The sequence below is a fragment of the Asterias rubens genome, chromosome 19, assembly GCF_902459465.1.
Source record: "Asterias rubens chromosome 19, eAstRub1.3, whole genome shotgun sequence".
NCBI lineage: Eukaryota > Metazoa > Echinodermata > Asteroidea > Forcipulatida > Asteriidae > Asterias > Asterias rubens.
Genome location: NC_047080.1, coordinates 475,109 through 500,992, shown reverse-complemented (window position 1 = coordinate 500,992; position 25,884 = coordinate 475,109). Strand labels below are relative to the sequence as shown.

Below are 25,884 nucleotides of genomic sequence, written 5' to 3'. Positions count from 1 at the left end.
AATTTAACCTTGCCTTGTTTGGACGAACAAGTGGAACTGATATGTTTTGGGAACAACACCGGCAATTAAGCAAAGAAAATCCTATATTCATTTTCATACATTGTTGACCGTCCAACAATGTGCAGTAAATATTATATATTGTACATTGTACGCGGCAAAAGACGTCATGTGACACATGTTCCACCAATCAAATGACAAGGATCTACGTATGAGTTAATATAAAACCTGGATTAAAACCAAGTATGATAGTACAATGTCTGTGACCTGTACTGAACAATTTACAACAGCTGTTCAGATCAGAGGTTTGTACATGAAACTGTTTAAAGGAGGCCCTCTTGTGGTTGTTTGAAGCCAGGTTTGATTCTACATTGTACATAGTGTACTCAAAGCACGTATGATGCTGATTTGGATTAAACTTTCAAATAGATCGACTCTGTAGCTCTAGGTCGTAATGATTGATTTACAGGTAATAACTTCACAGAATGTCTGTGTATCAAATATTTTTGATGAAGGCAGTTGGGTTTAGTTTTCATATCTCACCCCCCCCCCCCTTCATCTGACAGTTCCTTGATTAGAAACTACATACTTTAGAAGCTCTTCATGGTCAAAACCCAATCATGCCTTCGTAACGATCACAAACATTCCATAGTTGAGCGAGAAAAAGCTAAATTGCTGCCTGTCAATGATTTGTTGTGTATGTAATTGAAGTCTGGTTGGTTTCTGTGTTTGTTCCCAACTTGGTGAGTTTGGTCACTAGCCTGGCTACCAGTCTAAAATGATTTGTGAAAAGGCAAAAAGCGATTTACGATGTAGCCTACATGTTTTGCACCATGCCAACACTGCCTATTTCAAACGATAAAATGAAATACATGTACGTATGCAGGCCGTTACATATACACTGTACGAGCAGTACGTATGCGGTTATGACGTTGTTGATGGTTTGTATCAATAAACTCACAACAATAGAAAAAATTAGAAAAATCACCAACAACAAAAAAGCGAACAGTTCATTCCTTTATGTAATTTGATGGAAGGTGCTGCCATGCCGATCAATTGAAAAAATAAATAGATGAAATGAAATTGGGGGAGTGGGGGAGGTTTGTGGGAAAGAAATTTAATAAGATGTTTGGTTTGCGTGTGAGTTTGACAGACAGATCGCCAATACGACACCTGGAAAGGTAAAAGGGGAGATGCTGTCAGTAACTCTCATCACCATGGTAACCAGGATACCATCATGCCTCGGAGCTGTTTATGACAGGGTGCAGAGTTGGGACGACTCCACGTTAGGGAAACACATTTATGTTAGTTTGCAAGGTTGCGACCAGCATCTTTAGTTTCCAGATGAACAAGATTTACCCAGATAATATGAGCCCAAAACTTATTGTCGGAAGTTGTCTTTCAGAGGTGGAAATTTGAGAAATAATGAAGTCCTGGAATTTCTGCAGGCATGACAGATTAAATATTTAGAGCAAAGGAAAACCAATTATAAGTAGATATCTTTCATGGCCTCTTGTAAATGATATGAGGAAATTTGATTACCCTCTGAAATATTTTACCGATACGCACCATAGGCCTGCACACTTAACAGTACAGTTTGTGTCCATACTTCAACATGTACTGGGTTTAATGTGCGGGACACTTGTAACATATATACAAAATGACTTTACTTGAACTTGTGCCGCATTGTGCAATGTTTGAATATTTCTAAATTCAAACTTTTACTTTGAGCTTTAAAGCAGTTGATAATTAAAACCAGTTATTAAAACCAACTCTGATTTGTTTACACTGCACTTAGATTTGTGGCATTGTTTATGTTTAGTAAATGTAGCCCAATGTATGCTTAGTCATCCTTTGCTGGTCATTAATATGTGGCAAACATATTTTATTCACGAGGCTAAGCCTTCAAGCGTATTACGAAAGCCATCTTGTTTTTGCCCCCGGGGGATTGTTGGAGATAGTGACCGAGATGGACTGACTGATAAACAACCCACTTCATCGTTTGGTCTTCTCTTTAGCAAGAATTCCTTTAGCCATTGGTCAGTATCTCTGCTTATAAAGACATTGCTGCCAAACGCTGGATACAGTAGATACAAGTGATCAACAGTTTGTGTAATGTATTTAACAAAGTGAACTCCAAGACATGACGTCAAAGCATTGTCATTTTTACGCACGCCGTCAATGGCAGAAGGGCCCTGATTATTTCCTTGATAATTACGAAAAATTCAGAAGTGTACACAAATGAAAATTACATTTACATGTACGTGTAGGCCTAAATAGTAAAGAAACGCATTATAAACAAGTTAAAATAGCATTTCCGTTATAAACATTCCGCTCAAGTAGCATATTAAAACAATTGATGAAAAATAGGCTCACTGCTCTCTGCTTGACCATGTTAACAGCTGTATGAAACTGGGCCAAGGTCTTTGAACAATACTTGCCATGATCAAAACACAAGTTATGAAATATTGCATCCTGTCCTATTGTTTGAAGAGTCTGGTTTCTTTTGTTCCTCAGTTTGTTCTCATCTGTCCATTCATATTTCATTCATGAATATTCATGGTCAATAATTGAAATTCAGAATATTTCCCATAGAGGTGCTCTTAACCAAAGCGCTTTGGTTTGAGCCCTTTCCCTTTCAAGAACAAAGCACCCTGCCTGCATTCAACTAAATGCTGAAAAGGGATCCTTATTTTTAATGCAGCATCACACATTTTCAAAATGAAATGATTTTCTTCTGGAATGTCTTAACCTTTAGCAATCTAGGATTTCTCTGAAAGCATCAGCCTTTGATTTTCCACACAGATTACATAACACAGTTTTCATCAATTTAAGGCACAGAGTGCAATTCATGCTGGCCTTGATGAAGAAAATGGGTACCAGACTTTGCTATTGTTGCCTTCCTCCTTCATTCCAACCCTCGTCTTTCTTCAGAAGGTAATAAGATGCACCTTAATGTTCCTAGCCACCTTCTGCAAAGACTCTGTGAGACAGGAATTATTTAGCCAAGGTCCCACTCTTTCCTTATTCCTGAGTTCTGAATATATGCAGTATCTGAAATCAATAAAGCTCTGTCTATGTAATAGACTATTTAGGGGTCGTCCATATGGGCAGTACGTGTACATAAGCCTCTTGGTTGTTGCCTCGAGATGGAATTTCATCTTGAAGGGAGAAGTATTATTTTGGATAGTCACCAAGATTTTATAAATAACATGGATCTTTGAAGTGTTTGTATGCTGTTCACATGGTGTGGGGTTTTCTTTTGGACTACCCATGTTCTTTTGGACTACCCATCTTTAAAAAATTATTTGGGAAAAACATAGTTTTATGCACAGCTTGATTAGATCTACTAAAGTATGGCATTTTATTGATCCCGCCTCCAGTCAGTCATTTTCTTATCATTCCTGAGAGTTAATAAATCCACAAAAATATATTGAACATAGGCATGACCTTTCCAATATGAACTTTAAAAGTCTTGACAAGGATAAAATATCAACCCCAAAAACGTGAATGATCCATGTACAATTAAAGTCTTGGAAGAAAAAGTCCTCGACAGACACATGCTGGCTGCAGAACGTGCTAGATTTAGCAGATAGGTCAATCTTGCTGTCATTATGAACGACATTGTTCTCAATAATTTGTTTTTGTGCTTCAATGGGCTTGACATTTTCTGACCTTTCACCGTTCTGGCCACTGGCTGTCCAGAAATGTCACCCTCTCATCCGTTAATATACTCCGCACTTGCCCCTGAAGCTAATTACAAAACAGTCTCTTTTTAGTGCTTAGATGATGTGACTACTAATGTAGACTTTTTACTCGATTTAAAATCTACTTAATTTTGTTTTAAAATCATACAGGACTTTCTGAGCCTTGACAATTTTATGCCATTAAAAGGTGGGTGTACTGTATATTTGTATAAAGATTTTTTGAAAAATTGTATAGAACAGTTTAATTTGCAAAATTGTCATGTAAGCAATTTCGTTATGCTGAATTCAAAAAAATTGCAATAAAAGGTAAACAATACAAATTTTAAGATTTATTAAAAAAAAACAGGCAACCAAATTTTTCAATGACAAAGAAAATTTGAAATTAAAATCTGAAAAAATAAAAAAAAATCAACCAAAGTTATTTTTTAAATAACAACAAGTTAAATGAAATACAAATTGCTTGGTGATAGTTGCACTAGTGCAAACTGCTTTTAAAGTAAAAGTTACTAGCGATTTAAAAACACCACACCAACAGGATTGTCCAGTTGAGTTTACTGGAATCGATGCAAAAAATCACTGGCCTCAGTCCTGTATCAAGTGTTAATTTCGAGCCCTGTTACCCTTGGTTAATATTTTACAATCATTCTTCATAATCTTAATTACATTATTGATACGATTGTAAACAATGGTAACAGCAGGCTCTCAGCACCCCATCTTCCCAACTCCTTTTAGACATTTGTCCGTAAAGCGGATGTTCAGGAATCCTGAATTGCATCATGTGTAATTTACCCCTGGGGATTAAAAACGGTATCAATTTAATGTTGTCCTTATATCATGTGTGTCTCTGTTCTCGCTCGCTGGTTAATCACAAACACGGTTTATGTTCGTGGTGCCAGAGGACACGCTGTTACTGTCGTAAATGAGATCACTTTTTGTTGATACACAAGAGAGGGATTTTTTCTCTCCCCTTTCCTCCCTTTTGCGGCGGGGAATTGTGCGAGTTATGTTGAAGCACAAACACTCTAGTCTAATTAGATAGAGACTTTTTGTGTGAGACAACAATGAAGATTCTGAGACCGTCTTGGTTCACCTGAGAGAAAATCTGCAAGGACGTCTCATAATGTATTCCATGTTCTCAGTATATGTCACTTTCAATTTATCCTGGAATTTAGGCTCCTGTGTCCTCGGTCTTGGCTTTATTGCCCTGGTTTTATCTTTGTTGCCTTGGTCTTGGCTTTGTTGCCTACAATGTAGGTTTTGGCTTTGTTGCTCTAGTCTTGGCTTTGTTGCCCTGGTTTTATCTTTATTGCCCTGGTTTTATAATTGATGAACAATTGAAGCACCAAAGGCAGTTGCCTCCGTGCCCCTTGGTGGCCTTGAGGTCCCTTAATGAGCATAAAAAAAGCCTTGCCCTTTAGAGACTGAAGATATCTGACCTAGAAATGTATCCGCTCGGTTCTTACTAATGGAGGTGCCCTTTGATTAAGGAAAGTGTTTTTTTTTTTACCTGTGTGGATGCAAGCCTATACCCCTTCCCCTCTTGTCAGTGATCCTCAAGTTTTGAAGGACTCTAGCTTCCGTCCCTCAAATAAGTTGGTACAATTGCATTAGCCAAAGAGGTACCTGATGTATATGTATAACACAAATCCTTTAATATAACCATTTACAGAAAAAATAAGAAATAAAACTGTCCTGTGTATAGTTAAAAACCTACATGTATCTCCATGCACAATGGAATCAATGGAAAATCAAAGATTAAGATGGGATGATTGACAACTGACAGCAAAAAAAGGTAAAGAAATGTTGAATATTTTAAGATGGACTGTTGCTATTTGCATATTTGATTTGGTCTACTGTACACATACCATTACTCGGCTGGATTACATAAAAACACATTGCCAAGACAGTTCCGTACTATTTAAACAGTTTTATGTAAATAAATAATTTAAGTCTCTCTGCATGCAACACAAAGGAAGTACAACCGCCCTCTATAGCCCGGAGCAAGTATTATGCAAATGAGGGACATTCCACATTGAATGGTAAACACATATATTTTATAGTCCGATCAATACGGATGATCAATACAGATCTCCGAGGTAACTCATTGTCTATTGGTAATTCCAGAAAGGGATTATTGGTGATCAATAATCGGGGTTTAACGGTCGCCACTGCCATGAGGTGGAGATCGATGGATATTAGCGGACAGCAACAGCTCTGGCGGGCTGGGGATTGGACAGGGGTTTAGGGATGGAGAGACATGGTACAATTTGGTTGGGCGTCACATGAATGATTAATTATAGGGCAATGTGAATTTTTTGTTGATAGAATTGAAAATGATGATTCATGTGTAATGGAAGTACCTGACAGATGTCATTAATGATTAGAGTACTGTAATCATGAATTACCCACAACCATGGTGTAGTCATCTTGGTGTTGCATCAAGGATAAAGAATATTATTTTGGGTTTATACTCGGATACACCGATGTGTGTGAGCACTGTTTACTCAGTACTTTCCCGAGTCCTGTGAACAAATATCTCAGGCATATAACTCAGGTGGGATTCGAACCCATGACCTTTGTAATTCTAGAGTAGTGTCTTACCAACTAGACCATGGAGATTGCCAGGTAGCTAGAGGCGTCTTGGTGTTTGTTTTCTTTTGCTTAGCAAAGGATTTTTAAACACTATTGTTTAAAATGTCTTAAATCTCAGTAAAGAAAATCAATCTCCATCGTCAAATGTAAATATCATTAAAGTATTATCAATCTAGAACAATGTTTGTGTTCATATAAACATGTCTTTATAATTAACAGTCTTGCCAGTTGTCTTTAGTCGTGATAGTTTTTATGCATCATCTATTTTTCATGCTTAAAAATATCGTTGAAAATAAAGCCAAAGCCAATAAACCTATAGTTGACACTGTTTATTTGCGCCCATTTATTGGTTAATAACTAGAGTAACCAGTCAGAATTTGATCAATCAAACATTTGTGTCTGTCTTTTAAAAATTTTCTTATTCATACATTGTACACATTCTGCACTGTACATGTCATTGAGATTAATATTACCAATCCATAGTCAGGAATAATTCCTGAGTCAGTCAGAGAATTATCCTATCTCATGGTCGGACTTCAGTTTTAAAGAAATTTGCCATCATTTTAAAAATAGAATTGAATGTCAGAGGGCCCCTTTCAGTTTGGGATGTTCCAGCTATGTTCCCCCCACTAATGTGGTCGATATCTAATAAATAAATTGTTAATATTATAATTATCCATGGATGTTAAACGCATTGTAGCATTGAGAAACAGCTGGTCCGTCCTTGTGTGTTTCGATCATATTCTAACCCTGGTTTTATATACATCTCTGTCCGGAACATGATCGTTAATACAACCAGCATTTTTGTCCCATCAAATTACCACCAGAGCCACAACAAACAATTCACATCATCTAATTATTCAACCCCCTCCCCTATGTCCTTGTCTTCCCCTCATCTCATAATGGAGCATCCCGTGAGTGAACCAGCATCTGTTAATGCACTCCGGTAATGAGCCTGAGAGATCCGCATACATCTACGTCATTCCACATACAATGACTAGATAGGCCTCACTACACACAATAGTAATATTTGCCCATCATAAAATCCCTGAGTAGTTGATATCTCTAGACCGATTCAGCGAGTTGGCACGCGAGTAGTGGCCGCTCATCTTCGGCGTTAAACCCCCCTTCTTTTACCCTTCATCTTGGATTTTTTTATAATCTCCATTGGAGTTCTGTTTGGATCGATACATGCAGGATATCATTTAAGGTTTTTGCCGTTGTGTGGTTTGGTGTCTGTTGAGATGGCGTTGTGGCCGCATGGCTCGCTTGTATCGTTGCTGTTGTTCCTTCATTGCTTGTCCTGTCAACCCCTAAGAGGTTCATCCACGTGGGGTCAGGAAGTGGATCGCTCAGGAGACCTACAAGGTATCTTATTCAAATTCAAAAGTCTCAGTTTGTAGAAAATTATACACTATACATGTAGCATTAATAAAAGATATTCTTAGCATACTGATACTGTGTGCATTCATTATTTACTATAGTCCTTTTGGTTGGTAAGCAGTTTGCAACAGTTAATTATATTTTCTCATCAGTTTTTCATGTAACAATTTTGTTAGCACTGTAAAACAGCAAATAAATTTACTTATCTGCATACAATCACAAACACACACACACACAAACTCCTTTTGTTTGAACAGTTTGTGTAGCTCATACTAATACATTAAGGGTGATTATGCGCAGTGATAACATTAATGTTAGTTAAATTATTGAACATAATCTGTAAAGACTTTAAAATATTTTTTTGCTTACCACTTATAATCAATTTAATTTAATTGAGTTTTTGGTCTGACAGACACAGTCTTGATTGTGCTCTGTTTCAACCCTTCATGGTTACATAAGCCAATCAGGAAAATCTGATGAAGTTTAATTCTTGTTTTTCTATTTTCAGTGAAGAAAAAATACAAATTATAATTACACAAACAAAATTTAGAAATTAAGAAATTGAAGAAGCTGACTATCCAATGAACGGTTTCTCTTGTATAGCTTAGCAAAACACGGCAAAAACTTTGACAGCTCTCACTAAAAAACATCAACATTTTTGTTTATTCAACACGGTCAATTCCAACTATAAAAAAACCCATAACTTATTGTTTATTCAGCATTCTGGAGTGTACACAAAACATTCAGTCTAAATGCTGCGCTATGGCAAAATCGCCGGATGGTATTGTTCCCTACATCTGTTTTTATTTTATTATCTTACATTATCATTTGCATTATATTCCACTATCACTTTTATTAAATTCAACATTATCATTTTTATAATATTCAACCCTGGATGAATATTTGAATATTTTAATGGGAAATTGCGTCTTTGATAACTGACAACAGTCCTGGGAATTACTCAGGGGCGCAGCCTTCATTACCCTGGTCGTGACTGTTATGCCCCTTCAAAAGTTTCCATAAGACTATACATCCTGTAAGGTTTTCCAATGGAAGTGCCCTTTGCAAAATGAAAATGACCTCGCCCTCTCAAAGATGAAACTCCAGGTCTGTGATAATAAAAATTAAACTCATTTGAGCTGAAAATTATAATGGTCTCAGTACATGTACACGGCCCTGACACTCTTTAATGGGCCCTTCAACTTGCCTCTGGTACCGGACATGTAGGTGGCTCCTTCAACTTGCCTCTGGTACCGGACATGTAGGTGGCTCCTTCAACTTGCCTCTGGTACCGGACATGTAGGTGGCTCCTTCAACTTGCCTCTGGTACCGGACATGTAGGTGGCTCCTTCAACTTGCCTCTGGTACCGGACATGTAGGTGGCTCCTTCAACTTGCCTCTGGTACCGGACATGTAGGTGGCTCCTTCAACTTGCCTCTGGTACCAGACATGTAGGTGGCTCCTTCAACTTGCCTCTGGTACCGGACATGTAGGTGGCTCCTTCAACTTGCCTCTGGTACCGGACTTGTAGGTGGCTCCTTCAACTTGCCTCTGGTACCGGACATGTAGGTGGCTCCTTCAACTTGCCTCTGGTACCGGACATGTAGGTGGCTCCTTCAACTTGCCTCTGGTACCGGACATGTAGGTGGCTCCTTCAACTTGCCTCTGGTACCGGACATGTAGGTGGCTCCTTCAACTTGCCTCTGGTACCGGACATGTAGGTGGCTCCTTCAACTTGCCTCTGGTACCGGACATGTAGGTGGCTCCTTCAACTTGCCTCTGGTACCGGACATGTAGGTGGCTCCTTCAACTTGCCTCTGGTACCGGACATGTAGGTGGCTCCTTCAACTTGCCTCTGGTACCGGACATGTAGGTGGCTCCTTCAACTTGCCTCTGGTACCGGACATGTAGGTGGCTCCTTCAACTTGCCTCTGGTACCGGACATGTAGGTGGCTCTTATACAGTGTAGGAGGAATTTTGTAAATTTTGAACTTTTCAAAGGGAGCCACAGTAAAAGCATAAGGCACTACAGCAATTGCTGTGGGATACCCCATGGTGATGTTGAAGCCTGGATACATGTATTGAATTTGGTAAAAGCAAATTTTATAGAATCAAATGAAAATGAAAAGGTCAACTATTTATTTCAATAGTCAGTCAGTCAGGCATGATACGTCTTATGAAAAATTCATTGCAGAGTAGACAAGCACCAAGTCATCATGCAGCTTTCCAATTTTCTAAACCAAAATTTAATCTATCCTTTCAACCAGATCAGATAAAAACCTCTTTTGGAGTTTTACAAAACATCGTCAATTTAGAATTCAACTAGAAATGAAAAAGTTGTTTGTTGGGTAGATTTTCGTGCACCAATATTCACGGCAGAGTTGACTTAAAAAGAAACAAGTAGACTTTCAAATTAAGTCATGCGTTTTCACTCTTGTAAACAAACCCTTTCCCCCGGTAAATTGAGGTAAACACTATAATGGTATTTGGATTTGAAAAAGCAAATATGCTCTATTATGTATAGAAAAACAATCCAAATGGAAAAGCAATTTGTTAAAGTTTATGTTATAATGTATAATGTTCATGTACAGTATGTCTTGTAAACAAGAATTTGTGACAGAATTGACTAGAAAATAAAACAATTACTTCAAAATGAAATCGAGTATGTTCAACTTTTTGAGAAATTTTGCTCTCCTTTAAGAAAAAATGAGCTGAGAAAACTCTCATTGTGTTTGAATTCAACAAAGCAAATATAAAATCAAATTCAAATTAGAAAAGTTAGCTGTTATAATTTATGTCAGTATTGCGAAAAGATTCTTTTCAGAGGCAACAGAATATCATCAAGTCAACTCTCGTCAGACTGCAACAAAAGCGCGCAAAAATGTATTTACCTCAAAATTAACTCATGCATGTCCATCTACAGTATGTAAACAAATTTGTTTCCTGTCCTTTAAAAAAAAATGAGCTTATCGAAATTGTCAACCTCATTAGTTATGCCTTACTGCTGCTGTGACCACCAAAGCCTTCTATATTTGGATGACATTGGACAAGCGTATTCCCAGACTTAGTGTTCGCCAGAGGTGTGTCTGTTGGACACCAAGTTTTATATTTGGAGACCCTGTTTTATCTGTCATTGTAAGTGGAAAATTAAGAGGCACAGTTTTAAATTTATCTGCAGCAATTCACACACTCTTTAAACAAACCCTGACTAAAAACCTTGTTCACGGAGGCTGTTTTTCATCTGGTGAAAAAGCTGTTTTTCATCTGGTGAAAAATCAAATGTTATTTAAAAAACAAAAACATTTAGTAGCCCAGCAAGAAAACAAAAATAAATGTTGATGTATAACAGCTGACATCCTGCGCATTCATTGCTAATGCTTGTAACCAAATGGATTTAGATAGGATTCCACTATGTAGGCCTTTCAAACAAAAAACTCCTTCCCTCCTAGTGCTGTCCATATTTCTAACATTAATTTATCAGATTTATCCAATTTCGCCTAGTGAAAATTCCTTTACCTTTCAAGTAAACCGGCAAAAAACATAGTGATAATAATTTTACAGCCATTATTGCCTCAAGTACTGAAACAAACTTCACCATGTTCACTGTATGTAGGAAGAGAACGACCAGCATATTTTAGAATTGACCCTTACCTTTCTCTAGCTCTTTTTGTTGTGTTAATACGTCTATAACTTACGCTGGTACCTATCATATCAGACAGTATCCGAACAACGTAGTTATCTTGGGTCCATAAAATGTTTCAGCCATTGAGGATGTAATGTACGTATACCAGTACATCTTTATTATTTACAAAATGTACAATGTGTATGGTTTACATTAGCAATCAGTAAATGTAATTATTGAAAAGTGGTTTTGCCCCCTGGTCATCGCCCTGGTGCCCCTTGAAACAGTCCGAGTAATTCAAAATGTCCTCGTAGAGATGCCCTTACTAAGGAGAATACACCTACATTTAGGTGCCCTTTAAACAAAGTGAAGCGTCAGGACTGCATTTGCTACTCAATAATAGCATTCAGTGTTCACAAAAACATGTTCAGTCTTTCCCAGCCGGCCAACCAAATTCCTGATGTACATGTTTTGTTTGATTCTGTCGGACCTAGGACTGCATTTAAAAAAAAATTTTTTTATAGTAAACTGATCATGCTTTACTCTGGGATCAGGCATACTGCCATAAGAATCCAACAGTTTAGGCTTTGAGTTGCCATTATGGTGTTGGATTTTGTTTAGATTGAGAGAGTCGCTTAGTAAATCACTCCAGTGGAAATGTTTTAAACCAAACTCGCTGAAAAAAATAGCATTTTAAAGAAAGTTTTGTTGCTGGTCCTTATGGAATGTGGTTGTGAAAAGAAAAACAACAATAGTTTTTATGCAATGTGGATATTACAGGTATGTATAAAACTTGATTGAATGCTAGACCTAATAACACTTCTAAATAGTGTCATTTCTCTAATAGTCATTAGGAATTCACAAGACTCCATTCGCGAACTCGCGAACTCCATTTTGTTTGTTTCTGTACCATTTTATTTTGCAAAGACTAGAATCGAAATGAGCAAAAAGTATCTTCACTGATGTGAACTGTTTTTATTTTATCAAAAACTGGTGAGAAATTGTAGGCCTATCTCATTTGTTTAAGAAATGCAAGTATTACACAATCATGTGTTGTAAATACTGAAGATAATTGAAGATTATTTTAGTCAACATTGGAGCTTAATTTTATAGATGAGTAAACAACTTTACAAACATCAGTGGGTAAAACCAAACTTAAGTTGTTTTTATTGAAGCTGTTCCACCGTGAAGTGTAACAGAAAAACACACTTTTCTGGTCATGAGTTTACCAGCCAAAAGCTAACACCACTGTCTCAGGCCTGTGATTCAGTGTTCAATCCCTAGTTTCACACAAACTACGATCATCAATATTTTGTTGTAAAAGAAAGAAGAAAAGAAGAAAAGAACTGTCATCCAAGGTTGAGTGACACGGTACATGATTTAAAAAAGGCTCATCTAACCTTAATTTTGTTTTTACTGAGTAATTTTAATTGCGAAATCCTGCAAGGACAATACATTTTAATCCTTACCATTGACGTATCTACAATCAGTCCACAATGTTATCAGAATCTATCTGGATATAAATGGAACTTTAATCATCATTAATACTCCCCCCCCCACACCCAACCCAACAACAAACTTGTTTGCACCAACTGCTCTTTTCACATTATTAAGCAGTTGTGGAAAGAAAAGGTAATTTCTTGTTTTCAAATTAAAAATTAATTTGACATGTAAATCTTTGAAAGTGCCACATAAATAGTTAAAGGACTCACCAAGCATTTTAAAGTTGTCAAAATAAGTAGTCTTGCATAATGTAAGCAAATTTATTGTTTTTTGTTTACCCCTTATGCTAAGGTATGAAAAGCACTCTTCACGTAGTGGTTATTCAGAGTCAGAGCACTTGGCCCATTTTCATAAACATGCTTAAGCAGAAAATATTGCTGAAACAGTTTCTGCTTAACAGGAATGAGCTGGATAGCAGTCACAATAATTGTACATGTGATGGTATTTTAGCTGCCAACCATATTCCGGTAAGCATAGTTTCGTAGCGCTTAGCTGCTTTTTTTTTTTTTTACTGACAAATTACAAAAAAAATTCATGGAAAATTATGGCTCATACATTATGAGAACGAGAAATCAGTATGTTTTAACTCACTACTAATTTAAAGATGTTTACAAAACGGGTTGTATTTTTTAGAAATGGCAGAGTTAAATTTACTGGCAGGAATGTTTGATTTAAAGCATTCATGACAAATTGGATAAACCTCCTAATGTGTCAATTTCCTCCTTAATTACTTTTGATTGACACCACATTCTTTACTCATCTCAAATCGAGCAACATGAGTCATTGAAATTGAATAATCGGCATGTAGATCTTGGCGTCCCTCAACCCATATCGTCTTTGGTAGATCAGATTGTCTTGATCAGTTCTCGTCGCCGAGTGCGATCGACGTTAACAGAGTAGAGGCTGTAATCGGTGACTACCGACGGAGCTTGTATGGGGCATAACCAATCATCCTTGTGATTCATTCGGAAACGACCACCGTATTTTTTTTCTTAAAATCTAAAAAAAAAGAATTGTCATTGAAATGTAAATTATAAGATCAATAATCTAAAAAAGAACATTTGTGAATGTTTTGCTTTTGAAAAGAAAATGCATTGATGACATAAACTTGCTTATTGGGATCTACAACTACATATTTGTCCTTTCTGTAAAATGGGAATTTGAGAATCAAGTTTTGACAAAAATGTGAAAAGAAATAATAATAATAATTGGCTGTTGAATGACCTCAGGTCGTTTCTTATAAAGCCCTTTCCTCCCACATCTTAAAATGAGCATTTCTTCTCATTCCCTATTCATCCTGTTATTGGCAAGTCTATAACAGTGAAATTAGATTTGTTATAAAGTAAATAAATAAATAAGTTTGAAATACTCATGCTTGTATGCTTTGTTTTTGAAAGGGCTAGGGCACTGAGGCATTTTCTCCTTGGTAAAGGGCACCCGATGAGGAAATTGTAAATTTCTACTGAAGCATTTCAAGGGTAAAGTTATATTGTAAGTTGTGTTATCTGAGCTTAAGTTCAATTTGATATAATATCTTTTCTGTCCTCAGAAACAAGTGGAACGAATCGTAATACATAAGATATAAAACCGTGTCCGCAAATGATATTCCTGACGTATGTTGCTGTGCACAATTGCGTCAAAAAACCTCCCTGTGCATGACAAATAGCTGTGCATCATATCTGTGTGTGTGTTTATGAGTGTGCTGCGTCATGCAAGATGAGGCTTCTCTCAGTCTCACCATATGGACGATTCAGCACGTAATGCAGTGTCTTCTTTCATGCCATTCTCTTTATATATTGGACTTATATCTGACCAGGGAGTTTCAGTGAGGCTTTCTCTTCCGTCTTTTTTTCTCTCTCAAGAGATTAAAGGAATTTCGCTGTCAAAGAATTTTGCTGATGGATTTTCAGAATTATATTTGCATAAATTGAGTGGTTATGATATAATTTATTTTAATTTAATTTTATTTATTTATTTCATACAGCGTCCATAGTGCAAAAAATGGATGGATAAATATTTAGTAATTGACACTAAAAAAATAAAAAAACAATGACACAACTTACAATGCTGCGCACAACCATTCAATGAACACAAGAGCATTCATGAAATGCACTTTGTCAGTTATCACTCTGTAATATTTCTAAAACGCTTTTTTTTCTTCTTGCCAAATTCAGATGTTCAAATTAACTTGCAAATAAACATCATCAGTTGCCACTGCTTTAAAATCATTCCAAAACTTCTTTCAGATCTGCAAACAAATTTGAAAATAAACATCAGTTACCACTCCATTATAATTTTTCTAAAACTGTTCTTTCAGATGTGCAATAAATAAACTTGTAAATAAACAGTGTCATCAAATTTATTCCTGCTGTGCCATTATAACCCTGAAGGCTCTATCAACCTCGTAAGTTAGTTTAATCAGTAAAAAACAAATGTTAAGGATTTCGTTGAAATATGACACGACCCCTTAACAGCCCAACATCAAACAATCCTAATTACAAGCCGTCAACCAAACGATGCAAGAGAGTCAAAGAAACGGAACATCTCCATCTTGTTTCTTGTCAGTAGTCAAGTGTGAACCCACGTCATTACCCCATTAACTCCTTTGCCTGGCAGCATGAATTTTGAGTCTCAGGTTGGTAGATGCCGCACAGCGCGACAGACAAACGAATCACTGCTTTAACCCCCCCATAATCAGCCCCATATGTAAAACTCATTATTAAACAAAGCAACCTCGTTGTTTTGGAGAGGGTGGGGGGGGGGGGGGTGGCCTTAAAGGAAGACAATTATTTCCAAGCCCATTATTATTGTTTCTTCTATCTCTCAATGGCCTTTTGAAATGTCATGAGTCTTTGACATTTGATGATATATTGAACTGAGACAATTATGGAGAAACAGTTCGCTTTAAAGGGACAGTAGATCTTTATTGTTGTTTCTTGAAGAGTACACCCTTTCTTATCCACTTGTTTCTAAAACAAAACAAAACATGTTACACACCAATCTGTGACAGTGTCTTTAAAATCAGCTGTCACATTTTTTTTAAATACAAAATTGTAGTTCATACTGCTTTCAGCTTCATACTGCTCTCATTTTAAATACAGCATCAAAAATAAATTGAAGTTTTGACAGGGATTTTGTACATGTTCATGCTGGTCTCATTTTAATATAAACCACAAGGGTGGTCTCATTTTAAATACAGCATTAAAAATACATGGAAGTTAAAATAATGATTTATTTGCTCTTCAGTGAAGGAAAATGTCTATATTAATTACATATGCTGATCAGACAATTGGCTGATTTGACTCATAAATTATAATTAAAATTTTAATTAGATATTTCTGTTATAGATTTGATAAAGTTCATTTAACCTTTTTGTCTGCTTATGCTAAGGGGTACTTAATGGAAAGTAAAAAATAAATTAGTGTTGGGATCCACAGCTGTGTACAAACCATTTGCTTTTTTGTATTTTGTGATTTTTCCTAGGCATATGCAAATATTTTTGTATGTTTTGTTTTGAAACATTATCATCATCTGTCAAAATTTGTTGGAAGAAAAAAATCCTTAAAAGAATTTGTTTTCAGAGAGCAGGGGACATGAAACTTTATAAAATAGGTATGTAGGGTCTTTGTTTTGTTTTTGTCAACATAATGCTGGTTTACCGGCAATATTATCAATAGAAACATATCAAAATTGACTTTTGCGTCAATACCAAAGTATGACGGCCAATCTTTAAATAATCTTCAGCGTAATCTTTAAAGATTTGTTCTGTACAGTTTTTGTTCAATTGGTTTTGTAACGCTGTACGACCAAACAAGAAGTCAATTTATGTACAGTAGGTCTAGATGGACCACACAGAATCAAAAACAAGTATTCGCTTTTTCAATTAGGATTCCTCCCTCAGTCCCAACGAGTATTTAGTCAGCATCACCATGGCAACGCGTTGAGGGTTTTCCTCCCTATTGTTTGGCGTTGTCATGGAGAAGCTTGTTTTTGTCTTAGCAACGTCATCAAGATAAATCCCCCGCACTGATGCCAGTCCACCCCCATAGCTTAATAATAAAAATAATAATAATAATAATAATAATAATAATAATAATAATAATAATAATAATAATAATAATAATAATAATAATAATAATAATAATAATAATAATACAAAAATTTGTAAAGCGCCATCAATCTATGGCCGAACATATTATTCCGAGGCGCTGGAAAAAAAAGAGAAAGAAAGGCATTTCATGAAACTTAGAATTTCAAAGGACACTTGGGATGTAATTAAGAGCACATTAATAGGGTCAGTCTTAAGCACAGATGACCAAATTTTGTTTTGGGTACGCTTTTGAAAATGTCCAGAGGTTCAGTAGCGCGGATATTTTATAGTAACGAGTTCCAGAGTTTGTTCATGTACAGTATACTGTACACATAAACATATTTCAGCCCATATTATCGTTCTACTGAGACATTTATATAGACTGGATTTATTTTTTTCTTATTATTTTATTCTTCCTTGTTTTTTTCTCTCACATTCAAATCAATTCAGTTAAACCAAGCTTTGATGGTGTAAATTTGTTCAATGTTAGCATTCAGTGTACACAAATAAATTGTTGCGCGAATTGCTGGATGAAACTTCTCCATTGCATTCGTACGTCACACTTTAACAAACATGTGAAAAACTGTAAAAAGGGAACTTAAAAGGAAACAGGACCCACAATTATTCAATAGACAAGTATTGTGATCATCACAGATGATTGTCCGGCATTATCAATGACTTTCCCCTCACATCCTCTTGCGCTTTTTACTCGCATTTGTTCTCCAGATGTCGTCATCATCACCTCACTTTATAAGAACCCATTCATGATTTCACAGCCGAACTGAATTAGATCCTAAGCTACACCAACCGGTGCTGCGTCTTTCAAACGACTCTGCGCCATTTCTTTGAACCCCGTTTCAGGTTTCGGATGTTCTCACTCGAGGCCGCAAACGCAAATATGGATTTCATTAACCAGTCTTTCGTGATCCACGTAATTCCTGTCAAGTGTTGAATTATCTATTTTGATCTTGGACTTTAAGTACGTCAATCTTCTTTTACTGAATTCTATATAAAAAAAATCTCACTGAAAAATTAATGGTTTCGGTTTTCTCAAACAGAGATTTCACAAGACCTTATTGTAATGACTTTGCATTTTATCAACGTATATTTTTTATTAATTCCCATATATGCTGGTCTTCAATACCACATAATGTACATGGCTTGAATCTTTAACTGGACATTTAATTTGACAGCTTCCAGAGGCTAGTGATTTTAGTATCAGGCCAGTAAACAGACAACTCTACGGACAACTCTAGTGGTCTTGTGTTTGTTATTTGAATAATAATACCTCACTGTGTAATGACAAAATGTTATTCAAATGTTGACTTTAACTCTGATAAACATCTTTTAATTCTGTTGAGTATCCAAGCATATTTACTCATAAGACAAATACGATTTAAATCTTATCTCAGCACTTCAAATTAAAACAGTTTATCTTACTTTTAAAACTGTGTGGATAAGATTTTTAAAAATCATATTTTGATTCTTGATTCTGGTCTTGAAAAGAATATTCTGGTCAAGAATTCAGAACTAGGAGTTCTGCGGTCTCCTCAAAAAAGGGGAACAAGACAAACAAAACCTTTAAAATTCCCCGTCCTACTCTTGTTCATGTACCTGTTCAAATACTAAAATTGCAGAGATCAATGGTAGCATTTTGAAGGATTCATTTTACAACAGTTTTGTGGGATCCTTGGATTCCATTATCTAGACTTAGACCACCATAACAACGAGCCTGTTTCAATTATGTTGAGGGATCCCAGAATGCTATTTCCTAGACTATCGTTATATCAGGTTTATTTTGATTGCGGTAACTGAAATAAGCAACACTGGTTTGTGAGATCCCTGTACATGTATGCTATTTCCTGTGACATTTAAGACTTCATTTTTAGAAATAAACAAGTCTCTGGAGTATTGTGTCTGATAAGAACTTTATAAACAGTGATTGTAAGATTGAAAGATTGAAATTAATTTTTTATTTATTTTTATTTACGCATCAATTTTTTGTAATGACTTTGTAGAGTGGTTCATTAACAAACAGATACACGGCAATACATTTTGCATTTGAGCGAAAGTTAGCTTAAAATAGACTTTCGTCATTAATTCAATTTGATATAAATTGTATTACAATTTCCGTATTTCAAAGTCTTGAGCCCAACCACTGTCCCGTTCAAAAATCCAATCTCATTTCAATGGAATACAATGCAGTCTGTAGTTTTTGTAGTTGTTTTCTCCCTTTTTTCCCTTGAATTGTCTGACTAATTTAATTTGAATGAGATTTATGCAGTCGAGAGCCCGTAAGATGTAAGCTGCTCACGCTAGCCATGGGTATTGGCCATCACAGTGAGCAGTGTGTAGGAATAATGACATTTTATTAATGGCAGTGAGCTTTCTAGATTGTTATATTGGATGAAAATTACCTTAAATGGAAAGACCGTGTGATGTCATTTTCAGGCCTGTATGTTTCGTTTTGTGAAAGAGCAAGGGCACCAAGGCATTTTCTTTGGTATAGGGCACCCTATGAAGAAAGTGTACATTACTACTGGAGCATTTCAATGGCACTAAGGCAATGATTAGGGGGCATGGATGCAGTCACCTTCATTGCCTCTGTGAAGTGTCAGGCATGCATGTTTGTGCTATGGTCCTGAACCAACTGGTAGTTTACATTGCCCTGGTAACCCTTTTTGAATACTTGAGGATTTTGTATTTTTCAGAGTCAGAGTCTTGTGTCCAACAGGTTCATATTGTTGCTCTGAAAGAGTATCAAATAAAATGACGTTTTACACCATTAAAATGTCAGGTTAGAGACTTATTTGATTTTCTTCTCCACTTTCATGAGCACTCTATCGATTTTACCTTAGGCCCCTGCTTTAATGAGAGATGTTCTTTTTAGCGCTAAAAGTACGTCTGGAAGAACCTTCGCAAATGAAGTATATTGACAACAAACACATGATTGTGAAATAAAGTGTAACTACGGGCCACAGGAGTCGGTTGATACTCACCAACCCCGTAGACAATTATTTACACTGAAGAGTGCAGATGTGTATTGCCAACAAAATAGCATTGATCATTGGCTCATGGTTAGATCTCTGAAAACAGCAATGGGTGCAAGGTGAGAGAGGGGGGGGGTCATTGAGATCTCGGCTTCTTCAGCGTGGCAAGGCAATGATGTAGGTCACTACGGCAACAAGATAGTAAGGCTACTTTACTCCGCTAATTCACCCAGGGGGGAGATGAACATGTTCCTCTCACGGCATGGATGGTTCTACTCTGATTTTGACCCGCGGGAAGTTTTTCCCGATGTTGAGAGGAATATAAAGTGACCGGAACTATCTTGGGAGTTGTAAATTGCAGGCCTTCTTCACCGACTGAATTTTTAATGATTGTAATGGATGTTCTTGGGGCTCTAAATGTGCGATTCGAGTAATAAGCAAGCATTAGGGTACCCATAGCAACACTCACAGCAGTAGCCAGAACCGTAGCTGTAGCCGCTAATGCAAACAATATCTACTCTTCCGATGTTCAAGTATTCAGGACACATGCCAAGCTGTTTGATAAATGAGTCAATTACATCAAAGAAGCACAATTAATTCAGTATGTTTTGTTTTGTCAAAGGTTCATTCATTCATGGTTCATTCGGTTGGAACATAACATGGCAGACAAAGGCTATTTAGTATGCAAAAACCAAATGACTGTCATTTACGCACCTACTACATTTTTACTTTAACAAATTACTGGCAATAGAAACTGATGTAGTAAGAGCAACAGCAGCTTCTGATATTGCATCTTGAGGACCTTTTCACTTAGCAACGCTTGATTCTCAATTCAATTAACTATTCGAGCCACATTTTCATTTTTGACTTTCACTCTTAATGTTGTCTCTCATCATAAATAGTTGATAGTGGTTGATTCAAATTCATTTGTGGCGTGATTGATTGTAAAGGGTGTAGGCGTCGGCAGTCTACTTTTAGATTCCTGGCATAAAGAAGAGTCACTTCAGTTTGATGCTAATCTCTCTAAAGGTCTGTGGAGATTTTCTGGGTTTAGTTTAGGATTCTGAAACTGTTGTCAACACCAGACTTATGTTACCATTCAAAGGGTTATTTAACAGTAGTTTTTCTGTGGGTAGGATTGGACTTTTTTTTTTTCTCTCTTTTTTCCCTGTCTTTATGAAGAAGGGTGTCAAGATTTGGCATTAACTTTTTTTTTCCTTTTTTCCCCCTTAGAAATAAACTGTGTCCCCAGCATTCTGTGGTGATATCATTTTTTTGGCTGCCAAATAAATGTGATTGAGCATTGATTTTGTGAAAGTCTGAAACCATAAGCAGCCCAGGATAGAATGGATGTAAACACACAGTTGTTTTTATAGCAGTCTCTTCGGGGATCTATGCATTCAATCAAGTGTCACCTATATGAAAAATGCACACTCGGCAGGTGTTCTCAGTTTCTCATTACGGATAATATCCATTATCAATAACAAATTTGATTACATGTGTAGTCTCAATCCAAAGTTGCAATCATTGTAACCACTATTTCATACCACTACTGATCAGCCAGAAATATTTATCTGTCTTTGAAATACTGTCAAAGTAGAGACAGTAATAGCATTTGAACCCAGTTACCTATTCAAATTCAAGAACTATTTACGAATACCAATGCACTAAATCCCTTACCAATTAAAACCACTTTATTTGTGATTTTCAGTCCAATTTGATCATCGAATTTGATAAAGTGACCATTGTGCTTATCAAAAACTAGCTGATGGGAATGATCGATTTTACTGATCAACTCAAAACAAACCAACACTAAAGGACTGTTATGAAGTAGCTAGGTGTTCTAATGAGACAGCAACTTGTCAGTGTGTCATTAATGACACCACGGCCCATCAAGAGGTGACATGTATGACAGAGTGTTGACTGCCATTGTAATGTAGACCCACAGGCTACCAACAGGAAAGGAGGTGACGTCAGTCGCTGATAAGGCTCAGGTGGTTATTTGAAGCAGTCTCTGCTCTCCCTCCCCCCTGAACCAAGGAGAACAAATGCGTTGATCTAGTGAGTGTCAAGGCAATCAACACTAGAACTCATTACCAAGGAATAATCAAACAAACAGAAATTGGAGGGAAGGCTGTTGAAAATTAAGATGTAATTACGCACTTGTTTATGCGAGGCGAGAAGTTAAGTTTTATTTGGAAGTGATTGAAGCAAAGTTTATTGCAGGCCTGATAGGAGGGAAACAGAAGCAATTGCCTCCATGGCTTTAGGCCCAGTTTCATTGAGCTGAGCAAAACTAAATTATGCTAAACATGTACATGTAGAATATGGTTACCAGCCAAAAGGCCATGTAACATGTACCATCTGAGACTGGTATCCTGTATATTTTTGCTATTTAAGCAGCTCTTATGGAAATGAGCTGTGGTCATTGTTTCTATCCAAAAGTAAAAGTTACAATTTATTATTGAGGTGCTTTATGTATTATTTACTTGTGTACGGAGGAAAGAATACTTTGGGTTTGATCGAAGAATCAGGCTTGACATTGTAACCACGGTAACCATGAAAAGCTTTTTAAATTTGTCACCTAGTGGTAAGACATCTGCTCTAGCAACGCAAAGGTTGTAGGTTCCAATCTGAGTGATTTGCCTGTGGATTTTTTTCATAGAACTCGGGAATGTACTAAGTGTATAGCTTATCTGTCATTCAACTCAAGTGGTTGATATTAGTTTGTCAGGCAGTAGGAGGGTTAGTCTAATGCAATTCTCTTTTTAGGTTCATGTACATATGTAAGAAAATGGAATAAAATATTTTAAGAAACCAAAATGAACAGTGCATTCCATTAGAGCAGCTGCCTAATGGTCCTGCTTGACAGCCAATCATCTCAAGAGGCGTCTGCGATATTCTCCTTGTAAAGGGTACATTCTCGTGTTGGATTCCTGAATCTTGTCTTAAAGGGTTTGAGTACTTTTTGTATGACGTACATGTACAATATAAATGAAAATGATGGTAGTAAGCTATCCGTAAAATTTGACTTGCTGATGAGGTAGTTTTAGTTAAACGAGTAAAACAATGTCACACAAATGATTTTCGACACAGGAGACAGACATTATTTTACATACACTGTACATGTACACTGTATTTACACGACTCTCCTGAATTTTATTTTTCCTCAAAGACTTGACAACAATGGAGCTGAAACTTCTACAGGCAAATTATAATACATACATCTTTTTTCACAGTGAGTGGGCATGGGATTCATGTCATTGCAAGAAACTTGATCACAAATGGTGTCAAAGCCCTTTAAAATCACTGGCTTTGGCCCACGGTCCAGTGTACACTCTTGTTCTGCCCATCTGTTCTTTGGATTCCCTCAAGGAACCTCTTCCGAAAACAAAACTGTTTAAACATTAGAGAAGCTCCCAATAAATGCCAATTAGCCCAGTGGAAAACCTTGGTATTCCAATCTCGGCACCAGAATAACAAAAATGAAGACGAAATGAGCGCTATCCAATGAGGATCAACACTCAGATGAAATCTCAAATGTCAAGTCGTCTTGGAAAACCCATTTTTTTTAAACGCGTCCCCAAACCAATTTTCTGTCATTACAGCGAGGGTCATGAGGTGAATCGATTGCTCCAGAATTAGTTTACGGAGAGAGGAACCGAGGAGAGCTTGTTTGGAGCAATTTATTCCGTCATAAGCACCGAGGGGGGAGGGCAATTATGTACTCATTGCCTCAGCAAGGGAACTGGTAACCTTCTTCATGGATTACAAGAACATCAATATGGACATGATTAGATGGAAGCGGAGTACCTGGAAAGCCTATTTACTAATTCATGTTTGGGGTCACAGTGCGACCAATGTTTTTCCGTGAATTGTTGACGTTTTTACGCCAGCTTGTTCTGATGGGCGCAATTGGTGAATTCATCTGCATTGAGTGAAATGCTTGGCTGAATGGCTAGTAGTGCAGGGCTGGTACATGTTTTAAAAACGATTTTGGTATTCTGCTTTAGCGGGAAAAAAAAAAATAGGAAACCAGTCAGTATATAAGACTATATTTTGTCTGGTATCTTGTCCTTATTCTGGATAGCATAATGGTTTTGTGCTGAATGAGCTACATAAATGTTCTTTTGCTACTCTGTGATTAGGTAGTTAGGCCTAGTTGAAACTTTGCATGGTGGGAGTATAATGAGGTGAGGTTTACGGTAGCACCATGTGTAAATCTCTTTTGTGTAGTGTTTGTTCTGAATAGAACCGGTTGTTGACAACTTGACGTTTCAATCATTTTGCTCTGATCGTCTTCAGGAGAATGTGAAAAAGCTCTGTAAAATAGGGCTTGTTCATATAGCATCCATGACATTTGACTCATTACATATTCGTATATTATGAATAATTGTTGTCACTCCTCAGCCATTTGTTTACCCCCCTCATTTTTTTATTGCAATTTGATTGTTCTTTTGTTGTTGACGTTTTCAGGAAGTAAACGATCCAATGAAAGGGAAGAGTTTCCAGAAATAGATCTGATTGTCAAACGAGTGGAGCAGACAAGACGGTCAAATGGAGGTAAGTGTTGCCATGACAACTGCCGTGTGATACCTCTTGAGGGCTCTGTAGAGAAGGGGATTTTGTTAAATTTACTCATCGTCAGGGGCCAATCATGAATTAGTTCATGTAACAGTTGCATTGGGTAGTAAGAACATTATCTTCAATCAAACTTGAATCATTCTGATTGGTGTGGTCCGTATGTATGTGAAAATGCCTGCCTAGTAATATTGGCACAGAGCCGCTTAGAGTCATTTTGATCAGCACCGATCAGTGGCCATCAGAGTCTCAGTGAAAAGATCAAGCGTTTGCATTATCCATTTCAGTTACACTGTATGGATAATAAAGAAAAAACAAGTCAGTTATCGAGCTGAAGCACTGTTGACCTATGTCTGTATGACTTTACTTTGTGCGCATCACAAAAACATCATCTTCAAGCTCCAGTGATGTTTTCCTTAAATCATTCCGAGCCCCCACCCCCTCTCTCACAGCCACAGACACAGCGCAGCTACAAATAAGATGTAGGAAAAGAAAGTGAGCATGGCAGGTCTTCTTTGTCCGCTATGACAACCATCTTAATCATTGTAGATCTGCCTTCAGGCACAATGAGCATTGTGAGATTCAAATCATCATGGCAGGCAACCCTGTCATTTTTTATACTCTCCGTCTATCACTGGCAGTCTTCGTTCACCGGCTGGAACCCCCCCCCCCCATCTCCAGCCCCTGTGGTCTGATCCCTATCACAATATCTGTGTGCCGCAGTTGCCAGGAGCCTCCAAAAGCCGTAACGGAAATATGGGAGTAACTTTAATTAAAGTGGAGATGACACGCAGTGATTCTTGGGAGTGGGGTAAACTCGACAAAGAGATAATCCTAGACGATGTTGGAGAGCAGTTTGGTTTATTAGAGTGAGGTATACATTACACATTAGGAAAATGGCATGGTTTTCTTCACCCAGCCCGTTGCTGCTGCTGCTGCGTGGTCTTCTTGGGAAAGGCGTTCAAGGAAATCCAAACCTTGATTAAGATTTGAAGCTTGGGTGAGAAAGCTAAGAAGTATGTAACTGGTTTGAAGGTGACAACCAGTTGGAGGTCATCTGTTCTTGGAAGAAATAAATCCACAGAGGAAATAATGGTTCTGAGAAAAATAGCATACTTTTATGTTAAAGTAACTATTATATCAGATTGAAACCAAAGAACCGCTGTGACACTCGATCCTTCTAAGTATAATAAGCAAGACACTTTACCATTATTGCTGCATCCTTTGGATGCCGTTGGACCCGTGTGTTGTGTGCATTTATCGTAAAGAGAAGGGGTTCACCCCAGTGTTGCTGGTCTGAGCGGCAGCATATTGCGCCACATTGCCTTGTTAACCTTACATGGTGCTTTATAAACGAATACATGTAGGTCTCGTACTTCAATACGTACAATGTATGTAGCTCAACATACCTTGCAGGAA

The 25,884-nt window shown here is 37.1% G+C and overlaps 1 protein-coding gene across 2 annotated transcripts in view; it reads left to right on the top strand.

Annotated features, from left to right (window-relative positions):
- LOC117303193 (neural proliferation differentiation and control protein 1-like) overlaps nt 1-25,884 on the top strand; it is a 69,572-nt gene that overhangs the window by 5,152 nt on the left and 38,536 nt on the right. The window contains exons 1-2 of one of the 2 annotated variants that reach the window (XM_033787327.1): nt 7,303-7,664; nt 24,361-24,447. In XM_033787327.1, the coding sequence (XP_033643218.1) occupies nt 7,541-7,664; nt 24,361-24,447 (211 nt within the window). In that variant the 5' untranslated portion in view covers nt 7,303-7,540. Of the gene's footprint in view, nt 1-7,302; nt 7,665-24,360; nt 24,448-25,884 lie in introns of those variants that run through there. The other variant, XM_033787326.1, reaches the window with a different exon arrangement.